Source organism: Bufo bufo, chromosome 6, assembly GCF_905171765.1.
Source record: "Bufo bufo chromosome 6, aBufBuf1.1, whole genome shotgun sequence".
Lineage (NCBI taxonomy): Eukaryota > Metazoa > Chordata > Amphibia > Anura > Bufonidae > Bufo > Bufo bufo.
Window position 1 is genome coordinate 77479294 of NC_053394.1, and position 12364 is coordinate 77491657.

Sequence of the window (12364 nt, forward strand, 5' to 3'; positions counted from 1 at the left end):
TATTGTACCTCTTGTCCATTTCCGCTCAAACTACTTCACATAGCTCTCTTTCACAATCTGCCAATTTACACATGCCTCTTCTTTACTAAAACTTTCATGAAAAAAAAAACCCTCTTACAGGTCATAGTCATTTTATTATTTTATTTTCCCAACATTTTCTAGTTTCAAGAAAGTGTAAAAATGCTTCAGGGATTTATGGAAATGCAATTTGCTGACATATTACTTTTAAAAATGTTAACAAAATAGACAACTTGCATACATTAACGATAGAAGAGGAGGACGGCTGCTTCAGTTATCTCCTTGGTGGTACTCCATCTAATATGTTTTCCATAACCATCCCAGTCAAATGCTGCAAAGTCACCACACTGCCTGGGGAATCCTTCTGGGATGTAGCCTCCTCCACCAATGCAATGCTGGAAGTGTAAGAAGAAGATTAGATCTGCTATTTGCTTTGGGTGTAACACAACATACTCAGTATTACTGGAGCCTTAAACCTATAAAATGTATTAATAGATAATAATTCAAGTTATATGAATGGAGTTTAGCCAGTTCTAATACTTACATGTTCTGGATTGCATCCTGTCACCTTCACTCCTGCACACAGAGCCAGGGCAGATCTTTCTGTATTAATAACCCGGAACTGGACATAACCAGCAGTGAACTCCTCTGCAGAAACAGTTATCAGTATGAAGGTCCTCTTCACTGTGCATTATATTACAATATAATTATACAGGATCTTACTTGCTCCTTTGGGTGAATAATATGACTTTGTCTTCTCAGCACTTCCACGGTCATACACTACAGGAACAGCGGGTCCATTTTGTGCAAGGCAGCCACCAACATTATATACTACTGGGTATTTCTAAGAGATAATAAAAAAGATTTTGTTTAAATTATGCTAAAAGGCTCACAATCTGTCCTACGGCAGGACTTTCCAAATAGTATTAATGGGCTTCTCTATAATTTATATATTGATGGCTTATCCTCAATATCAGACTGTCAGGATGGATATATATATATAGACAACGTAGAATCAGGGCAGCACACCTGGTGATGAATAGATGGCTGCCAGCGGTGGAAACACCTTACCAAGGTGTATAATATAGAAAAAGAAAGGACACCGCAGCACATCCGTAGGTGAAAAATGTGGATCTTTATTCACCCTTGCGACGTTTCAGTCCACTTGCTGGGACTATTATCAAGCACTGCATCATACAAAATTGTGGGGATTTATGTGGTCATATCAAATAACATACATAAGTGGTAATTAATAAAATATACAAGAAATGTGCAACAGAATATCTCATATGCAAATGAGAGGAACATCATGCCTGGAAGACAATATAATCAATACAGATATTTATGTAAAAAACATCCAGGTATTGTGATATCTCAAAAACATAGTATAATATACAAGTGACAATCAACAAAATATAATAATCATCACCTGTGTAAGTGCAGGTGTAGACAGGCCCAACAAGGAATCAGGTGAGCTCAATGGCAGGCGGATACACACTATTGCAGATAACACCGCATGGATACGGCGTCCCGGAACTAAAGCTGCGCATGTCCATGATGTCACTCCAGGGACAATCACATGATCCCCTGTGAAACATGGAACTGTGTCTGCGCATGTCCGTGAGGTCATCCTGGGAATAATCACATGATCCCATACGGAGACATGACCTGACACGCCGCATAGCAGTTTATTGTAATGAGACGTCAAATGTTGATGCAAGTGTATTTAATCAATATGTATCAAAGGTATCGGCTATTAAATCATTTGTATATGAGATATTCTGTTGCACATTTCTTGTATATTTTATTAATTACCACTTATGTATGTTAATTTGATATGACCACATAAATACCCACAATTTTGTATGATGCATTGCTTGATAATAGTCCCAGCAAGTGGACTGAAACGTCGCAAGGGTGAATAAAGATCCACATTTTTCACCTACGGATGTGCTGCGGTGTCCTTTCTTTTTCTATATTATACACCTTGGTAAGGTGTTTCCACCGCTGGCACCCATCTATTCATCACCAGGTGTGCTGCCCTGATTCTACGTTGTCTGCATTATACCGCAGGAGCTGGCACCCATTTTTTACTTCCAGCACTATTATTACACACCATCTGGTAACTATGGATCTGCTGTTTAATCAGTTTTCACCCGCTATTTTTTCATATACTGAGGCCGACAAGGACAGGATTGTGGAGACCTGTGCGGGCGATGTGGACTTCCTTTCCGTTCCCTCACTGCTGGATATCAAAAAGAGGTACGAACGTGATGCCAAAAAATGTCTTACTTTGGAATTGCATTCCACAACCCTGGTTGAATATGTTAAAACTAATCGTATACCCAGAGGCATGCGTATACAACCGAGATCCTCTATGTACTCACATGACTTGGAGTTTCGTTCCTAATATGAACGTAGTTCCAATAAATACTCTTTGGACTTGATGCTTTTAAACATTGAATTTATGCGTAAAGAATTGATGTCCACAACAGTGAGTAAGACGGAGGAGAAGGCCTCCTTAAAGGCAACTCTGTCCACACAGGACTTTGATGAATACTTGAATAAGTTTCAACCCCACTTGAATAAGCTCAAATGCGAGATTCAGGAAACAAAAAGAGGGAAATGGCAACGAGACACAATGGACTATACAACGGGCCACATATATAATTGGACTGATGGTAATCGACAGAACTTCAATCAAGGACAAAAGAGAGGAAAGAAGCGTGATGAATCGAACACCAGTAATCCTGCCACTTTTTTAGGACCTCAACCTATCAACGCAAGAAAACCACAAGAAGGGGCGGTCGGCACAGAAACCGATACCGTAAAGACAAGAAGTCAGAAAACCCTGCGAAAGACCAACATTTGACCGAACGGACTGTGGTAAATATCTCCTCTCATTTGTTGACTCCGACACAATTACAATTGCTAGAAAAGGGTCTTAGTTTTTGTCCAGCTAGTGCTATTAATTGGTACGAACTGGAAGCTGATTTATTATATTTTTTTAGATTAATTAAACTTAAGATTCACTTCCAAGATGTACAGAGTATCACTACTAAGTCTATGCATGAATTATGTTTGTCTAATTGGGGACTACGCGTGACAAAAGATTTTTCCCCACAAATATCCTCCAAGGCCTTTGAGGTATTTTCAGATGCGGTGCTGAGAGACATACAGGAGTTAAAACATTCGGGCTTCTTTGATCGCATTCAACATCCAAATGTGACCAAACAGGAATTAGAGGCACTTGACCAGTTAATCCATGACCACTCTCTCACCATCAAGTCTGCCGACAAGGGTGGTGCGATAGTGGTCATGGACACCTCTATGTATTTAGCAGAAGCTGCCCGTCAGTTATCTGACACTGCCGTGTACGTTAAACTCCAAAGGGACCCCAAATTTGACATACAGCGAGAATTAAAGTCACTTGTTAATAGATACACACAAATAGGCCTCATAGATGATCAACTAAGTGAGTTCCTACAGATAGACCATCCAGTTACTCCGTTACTTTATCTATTACCAAAAATTCATAAAAACCTTCAATGTCCTCCCGGCAGACCAATAGTTTCTGGCCGTGGTTCCTTACTCAGTAATGCTTCTATCTTTTTAGATAAAGTTCTACAAACTTATGTAGTTAATTCCAAATCTTATTTGAAAGATACAACTGATTTCTTGACAAAGTTGGCAGACATGACGATGCCTGGGGACGCCATTTTGGCCTCCTTCGACATCGTCAGTCTGTACACTTCGATACAGCATAACATTGGTATGGCCGTTGTGAAATCTGCTTTGGAAAACTCTGATTACACTATAGAGGCACAAACTTTTCTGGCTCTATTACAACTGATTTTATATAATAATTATTTTCTCTTTGGAGATGATTATTATATGCAAATTAGGGGGACGGCCATGGGGACGAATGTGGCCCCCACTTACGCCAACATGGTCGTCTCTCCTTTGGAGGAGCAATATGTCTATGTGTCCCACCACTTCAGCCATGTGCTGAGGTGGTGGAGATACATAGATGATATTTTTGTTATCTGGACGGGCACAGCATTGGAGCTACAATTGTTCCATAACTATTTAAATAGCCTGATTCCCGATATACAATTTACGCTGGAATACTCTGATAATATGATAAATTTTTTGGATGTCAATGTTCGACCCACGGGTACTGTGTTAAGCACTGAGGTCTATACTAAACCTACTGACCGCAACACCGTCCTTAGGTTTGACAGTGCTCATCCTCGGACGATGGTGCGGTCATTACCGTATAGCCAGTTCATTAGAGCAAAAAGAATTGTCAGTAATCCATCCTCATTAGACATAACTCTTGACAATATGACACAAAGTTTCAAACAAAGGCACTATCCGACCTCTATATTGCAACAGCAATTAAAACGTATTAACCAGAAAGAGAGAAGTGAACTATTTCAGGGTACCAAGAGGGATCAATCCCAGAAAATACCTTTTGTATCTACTTTTTGTGAAGCTAGCCCTTACATTAACAAAATTCTCAACAAACACTGGTCGATTCTGGGCACAGAACATAAAAATATCCCAGAATATCCCAGAATTTTCAACTCGACCGATTATGTCTTATAAAAGAGTCCGTAACTTAAAAAATGACATAGGCCCACAAAAAGGTGCACGTCAACTATTCTTGGCTCCTAAAAAAACTGGTAGTTACCCGTGCCTCCACTGTGTAAACTGCAAATACATGGTGAAGGGGCGTAACTTTATTCATCCCCTCACAGGGGTTCCTTATCCTATCAAATTTTATTTGACCTGTGATTCGAGTTTTGTAATTTATGTTTTGTGGTGCCCGTGTAAGCTATTGTATGTGGGCGAGACCACTTGCGATTTTAAGTCCCGCTTCAACCAACACCGTTTCTCTATACGCAAGAAACGCAAGGACTTGCCTGTCTCGCACCACTTTGTGGATATGGGCCATGCTGAAGGTGACTTAAAATTTATGATCCTTGACCATGTCCCATTACCGCGAACTGGCGGTAACCGCATGAAAATGCTTAAAAAACGTGAATCCGAATGGATTTTTAAATTACAAACGGTTAAACCGGGGGGTTTGAATGTCGAATATAAGCCATGGCTATTTATATGATTTCCCACTGTTCTGTCCTTGTCGGCTCATGTATTGAAGAACTTGTCCTTTTTTTATTAAATATATTTGGATAATATATTTTTTATTTTTATCACTTATAGGACCCCTGGATTGAAGGGTTTTGCTCAACAGGAAGGTGGATACTCTAGAAAATGCACGACTCATCCCGTGACAGCTGCATATTTATTAGATTTTGTTAAAATATGTTTGCGAGCGCTACTGTATGGCTATATTGGATGTTCTTCACCTGATAGGGTTACTACTTAGTGAGAGAGACGGGAGGATAACGGCTGCCGCTGGTCTCCTCCTCCTCTACTCATAATTTTCGGATGACAGTGCATCGCAAGACAGCACGTCACCCGACACTTTACCCGGGGTGTCACATCCTGATTTAATAGCCGATACCTTTGATACATATTGATTAAATACACTTGCATCAACATTTGACGTCTCATTACAATAAACTGCTATGCGGCGTGTCAGGTGATGTCTCTGTATGGGATCATGTGATTATTCCCAGGATGACCTCACGGACATGCGCAGACACAGTTCCATGTTTCACAGGGGATCATGTGATTGTCCCTGGAGTGACATCATGGACATGCGCAGCTTTAGTTCCGGGACGCCGTATCCATGCAGTGTTATCCGCGATAGTGTATCCGCCTGCCATTGAGCTCACCTGATTCCTTGTTGGGCCTGTCTACACCTGCACTTACACAGGTGATGATTATTATATTTTGTTGATTGTCACTTGTATATTATACTATGTTTTTGAAATATCTTAATACCTGGATGTTTTTTACATAAATATCTGTATTGATTATATTGTCTTCCAGGCATGATGTTCCTCTCATTTGTATATGAGATATTCTGTTGCACATTTCTTGTATATTTTATTAATTACCACTTATGTATGTTAATTTGATATGACCACATAAATCCCCACAATTTTGTATGATGCATTGCTTGATAATAGTCCCAGCAAGTGGACTGAAACGTCGCAAGGGTGAATAAAGATCCACATTTTTCACCTACGGATGTGCTGCGGTGTCCTTTCTTTTTCTATATACAGTACAGACCAAAAGTTTGGACACACCTTCTCATTCAAAGAATTTTCTTTATTTTCATGACTATGAAGGCATCAAAACTATGAATTAACACATGTGGAATTATATACATAACAAACAAGTGTGAAACAACTGAAAATATGTCATATTCTAGGTTCTTCAAAGTAGCCACCTTTTGCTTTGATTACTGCTTTGCACACTCTTGGCGTTCTCTTGATGAGCTTCAAGAGGTAGTCCCCTGAAATGGTCTTCCAACAGTCTTGAAGGAGTTCCCAGAGATGCTTAGCACTTGTTGGCCCTTTAGCCTTCACTCTGCGGTCCAGCTCACCCCAAACCTTCTCGATTGGGTTCAGGTCCAGTGACTGTGGAGGCCAGGTCATCTGGCGCAGCACCCCATCACTCTCCTTCATGGTCAAATAGCCCTTACTTTCAAAGTTTTCCCAATTTTTCGGCTGACTGACTGACCTTCATTTCTTAAAGTAATGATGGCCACTCATTTTTCTTTACTTAGCTGCTTTTTTCTTGCCATAATACAAATTCTAACAGTCTATTCAGTAGGACTATCAGCTGTGTATCCACCTGACTTCTCCTCAACGCCACTGATGGTCCCAACCCCATTTATAAGGCAAGAAATCCCACTTATTAAACCTGACAGGGCACACCTGTGAAGTGAAAACCATTTTAGGGGACTACCTCTTGAAGCTCATCAAGAGAACGCCAAGACTGTGCAAAGCAGTAATCAAAGCAAAAGGTGGCTACTTTGAAGAACCTAGAATATGACATATTTTCAGTTGTTTCACACTTGTTTGTTATGTATATAATTCCACATGTGTTAATTCATAGTTCTGATGCCTTCAGTGTGAATCTACAATTTTCATAGTCATGAAAATAAAGAAAACTCTTTGAATGAAAAGGTGTGTCCAAACTTTTGGTCTGTACTGTATATATATATATATATATATATATATATATATATAGTATCCAAAGAATAAGGCAGCACTCCAGATAAAATGAAAAAAGTGGATCCTTTATTCCCCTCTGTGCAACGTTTCAACCGTCTTAATGCAGTCTTTCTCAAGCATGCTTGAGAAAGACCGCATTGAGACGGTTGAAACGTTGCACAGAGGGGAATAAAGGATCCACTTTTTTCATTTTATCTGGAGTGCTGCCTTATTCTTTGGATACTATACTCATCTATAGCCGTTTGAGCCTGCGGCTGAGAGGACTTGCACCCGTGATTCTGGTCTTGTGCTGCTGTGACCCTTTTTTGGTTTCTCTCTCTCTCTCTCTATATATATATATATATATATATATATATATATATATATTAAAAACACATAATTATGTTTTTTGTGATCATCCAACTTATAGATGATGAAAAGTAAAGTAAAGTTGATTGTAAAGTTAGACAAAATCATCTCAGAGTTTACCAAACGTAATAATGAGCATGCACCGCTGTAAGAAAATTGGCATATTTTAAGACTCTCTAGTCTAATTCTACACTTTCCAAATATTAAACAGTAAATCTCCCCACACATGTACATACATCAATAACTGATGGTTAATTCTTGTGTTAACACATTATATCTATGGTCAGTGCTACCAACCATGCCTAAATACAACAAGATGTGTCTTGATCTGTGTAGCATTTCATAAAGCTGAAATTACTTTTGTATATCAAAGACTTTAATGATTAGAATGGATTTTACATGCACAAAACATATACTAAAAAAATGCCAACAGAGCAAAATACCATAAACCACAGTGCAGCACAATATATTGTCCCAAAATCTTTCCCTCTGTGTTGGCCATCAATAGATGACATCAGTTGTCTCTGATTAAGATATGGAGGTGAGATGTGGGCCACAGCAGTTGAATTCAGGAGGGCATGTGCGGTCACTGGCTGGGTACATGAGTACCTGATTCTCACAGCATTAATAACCACTGATAGCTCATTATGTACCAAGCCAGTGGCAGAGAGGAGGTTGCGGGTGGCCCCCTAGGAATCGGCCCACCAGGAAATTTCCCTGTAAGGTCTATGGCCAATCTGTAGCATATTTCTACGTATGTTGGAGGACTTACATTGTACAGCTTGAAGAGGTTACCACCTTCTTGCTTAAAGAAGCCATTGTCTGTGCGGTATCTCAGAAGAGAGGCATTCCTCCACTGTGTCAAGGGTGTATCATTGGGAACGTGCCACAAGCCCAGGTCTTCAGCAGTAAGATCATAATAGCCAGGATTCTATTAAAACAAACAAGAGTAAAAGTGTAGATCAGATTATACAGGATTAATGAAGATTACAATTGAATATGAATAAATCTGCCTCTTCACCTTATAATCATCGCTTGTAGCTCCATCAGGTAGACCAAAGGTGGCATAGTTGGCCCAGTTGCCATCTCCTTTGGGGTTGTTGATATCGTCTCCTCCCTGGCTGGACCAGCGATCTCCCACTGTACATTTACCAAACATATTGTTTTCATGGACACTTGCCACCAATGTCCAACCTCCTCCATTGGTTGTCATATCACAGTAGGTCTGGTATGACACTCCATCTTCAGTGGTTAGCGTATATATCCCATCTAAAAAAATTTTTTTACTTTAAATGGTGCACAACTTTTCTTTGGACCATGGCTAGAGTAAACAATGGATTTATACCGTATGCAATTTTTTTATTGAGCTATATAATTAAGTGATGAGTGGCATGGGCAATATTAGAATTTGCAATATTTCGCGAATATGTATTAGAATATTCGTCATATATTTGAGATTAAATCTGCAATGTAAAAATCGCATAAGATTATTTTCGTGATTCCGAAAAATCTGCAATGTAAAAATCGCGTAATGAGAAGTGGGTCAAAAAAGAATATATAGCACTATACAGGGTGGGCCATTTATATGGATACACCTTAATAAAATGGGAATGGTTGGTGATATTAACTTCCTGTTTGTGGCACATTAGTATATGTGAGGGGGGAAACTTTTCATGGGTGGTGACCATGGCGGCCATTTGAAGTTGGCCATTTTGAATCCAACTTTTGTTTTTTCAATAGGAAGAGGGCCATTTGACACATCAAACTTATTGGGAATTTCACAAGAAAAACAATGGTGTGCTTGGTTTTAACGTAACTTTATTCATTCATGAGTTATTTACAAGTTTCTGACCACTTACAAAATGTGTTCAATGTGCTGCCCATTGTGTTGGATTGTCTATGCAACCCTCTTCTCCCACTCTTCAGACACTGATAGCAACACCGCAGGAGAAATGCTAGCACAGGCTTCCAGTATCCGTAGTTTCAGGTGCTGCACATCTCGTATCATCTGAAGGCAATCGTCTATGCTGTGAAGATACAAGATGTGCAGCACCTGAAACTACGGATACTGGAAGCCTGTGCTAACATTTCTCCTGCGGTGTTGCTATCAGTGTGTGAAGAGTGGGAGAAAAGGGTTGCATTGACAATCCAACACAATGGGCAGCACATTGAACACATTTTATAAGTGGTCAGAAAGTTGTAAATAACTCATTAAAGAATAAAGTTACGTTAAAACCAAGCACACCATTGTTTTTCTTGTGAAATTCCCAATAAGTTTGATGTGTCAAATGACCCTCTTCCTATTGAAAAAACTAAAGTTTGATTCAAAATGGCCAACTTCAAAATGGCCGCCATGGTCACCACCCATCTTGAAAAGTTTCCCCCCTCACATATACTAATGTGCCACAAACAGGAAGTTAATATCACCAACCATTCCCATTTTATTAAGGTGTATCCATATAAATAGCCCACCCTGTAGAATATAGTGCTATATATTTGTTTTTAGAATATTCGTCATTTTTTTCCATCTGAAGTCTTGATTCCTCCCTGCTTAATTTGCTTGTGGGCCAATGGCTCATTGGCCCACAAGCAAGAAGCAGGGAGGAATCATGTGTTCAGATGGATAAAAAAAGATGAATATTTGATATAACGAATATATAGCACTATATTCTAAATATTCGTGAATTCTCGAAGTTGCTATATTCGCAATAAATATTCGTAATTTGAATATTTGCACTTAACACTACTATATATTTGCTCTTGTCAGATTTGATTGTTATAACACGAGGACAATAAAACTGCCCAAATGCCGAATGCTACTATGCTACTGTATTTAGCAATAACGTTGTATTCATGGAATCGGCATGCTCTGTGAGCTTCTCTCAGTGTTTTAAAATAAACTTGTAAAAATTAGAATGTAAAAATTGCTTGCATTTTCACTGTACATTTACATAGTGTATATCCTCACCTTTTGCATGTTTATCAGAGTTCTTGATTTCCTTGCAGCTCCTGTATACACTGTACCCACCAGTAGGACTCCCAGAATAAGACCCATAGTCACTTTCAGAGCTTTCATCCCAACACGCCAACAGGTTCAGAATATTTTGTTTTTTCTCGGAAATAGAGGCATCTTCTAAAAAATATAAGGTTAGTGTACTTTATTGGTATGTGTTATGGGTTCCCCTTTACGCAACATTGAGTAACAAATATACAAATTGTTGTACTGAATGTTAACCAGTGACTAAGGGTCCATTCACACGTCCGTAATGTGTTTTGCGGATCCGCAAAACACGGACACGGCAATGTGTGTTCTGCATTTTGCGGACCACACATCGCTGGCACTAATAGAATATGCCTATTCTTGTCCGCAATTGCGGACAAGAATAGGACATGTTCTATTTTTTTCGGGAAAGGAAATGTGGACCCGAAAGTGCGGGTCCGCATTTCCGGAGCCGGGCCGCACATCGTGCAGCCCCATAGAGAAAAATGGGTCCGCAATTCCGTTCCGCAAAATGCGGAATGAAATTGCGGACGTGTGAATGGACCATTAGGCTGATTTCACACAGTTATTTGATCAATTATTTCCATCAGTCATTGTAGTCAAAACTAAGTGTGGGTCAAGAACAGAGAACAGGTGAAAATCTTTCCATTATATATGATCTCTGTGTAGGCTTCGTTATGGGTTTTGGCTCACAGTAACTGATGGAAAGAACTGAAGTGTGAACTCAGCCTAAGGCCTCATGCACACGACCGTTGTTCTGGTCCGCATCCGAGTCGCAGTTTTTTTCACTTCAATGGGGCCGCAAAAGATGCGGCCCCACTCCGTGTGCTGTCCGCATCCGTTGCTCCATTCCGTGGCCCCGCAAAATAAATATAACATGTCCTATTCTTGTCCGTTTTGTGGACAAGAATAGGCATTTCTACAATGGGCCGCCTGTTCCGTTCCGCAAATTTCAGACCGCAAAAAAACGGAACGGTCGTGTGCATGAGGCCTTAAAGGAATTTTCCCACATTCAACATTTAGCACCTATCTGAAGAGAAGGATAGCAGTTTGAATGGAGTGGAAGTCAAGTATGTACTTGCCCATTCCATTCATTCTCTATGGGGCAGGTGGAAACAGGCAAGTCCAGTACTCAGTGAAGACAAACAGGGATTTAGTACCCCCGTTCTAGTAATTGTGGGTTCGCAGAAATGCAACTTTCATTGAACAAATATATATTGTCACAGATAAGTTAAATAATTCCATATGTCATCATTTCCAACCTAAAATCTAAGCCAAAAATACTCACCACATTTGGAGTATACTCCAGATAGTGCCAAAGTAAGGACTACCAGCTTGTGTAACCACATTTTCCACTAAAGAAAAAGATAAAAATGCAAGCTGATATTGTAATAATACATGTAATACAAGAACAATGTGATAATGCCCTGATATAACAGCTATTGTGGGTTATTTTAACAGACAAAAATAGTCTTACCAACTCAGAGGCACTTCCAATGTGACACTGAAGGTCTCTGATTCCTCAGAAATTTGTCAGCTTTTATAGCATGATTGTGGTTAAACCAGCTCAACTACATTCTTTCACCGAGCAATAGAAAAGTCTTGGGTTGTTTCATATTCTGCTTTGTGGGGGAATTAAAGAAGGCATCAATGACAATTCAATAAAGATTGATGGTTTTCTAGTTGTTTTGGGAATATATGACATTCGACATACAAGGACATGCATTTAGTGTTCTAACTTGATCATATTATTTATTATATGAAAGCACCAGCTTTCATCTCTTCCCAACATTCGCAGTACATGTATGGCATATGTCAGGACTTAAATCATGGCGACCAC

General features: G+C 39.5%; 1 protein-coding gene across 1 annotated transcript; it reads right to left on the reverse strand.

Annotated features, from left to right (window-relative positions):
• Positions 1–234: 234 nt before the first annotated feature.
• LOC121003324 (intelectin-1-like) lies at positions 235–12120 on the reverse strand. The gene is made up of 8 exons (XM_040435063.1): positions 12002–12120; positions 11813–11879; positions 10492–10656; positions 8545–8792; positions 8296–8454; positions 742–862; positions 563–666; positions 235–413 (listed from the first exon to the last, which is right to left on the reverse strand). The coding sequence occupies exons 2-8, from the start codon at positions 11871–11873 to the stop codon at positions 261–263; spliced, it is 1011 nt and encodes a 336-aa protein (XP_040290997.1). The 5' UTR covers positions 11874–11879; positions 12002–12120; the 3' UTR covers positions 235–260.
• Between the last annotated feature and the right edge of the window lie 244 nt (positions 12121–12364).

Excerpts from the sequence above, each read along its gene's own strand:
- LOC121003324 (XM_040435063.1), bottom strand. The coding sequence starts at position 11,873 with ATGTGGTTACACAAGCTGGTAGTCCTTACTTTGGCACTATCTGGAGTA. Across the intron at positions 10,657-11,812 it reads TGGAGTATACTCCAAATGTG|AAGATGCCTCTATTTCCGAG; the intron begins GTGAGTATTTTT and ends TATATTTTTTAG. Across the intron at positions 863-8,295 it reads ACCTCTTCAAGCTGTACAAT|AAATACCCAGTAGTATATAA; the intron begins GTAAGTCCTCCA and ends ATTATCTCTTAG.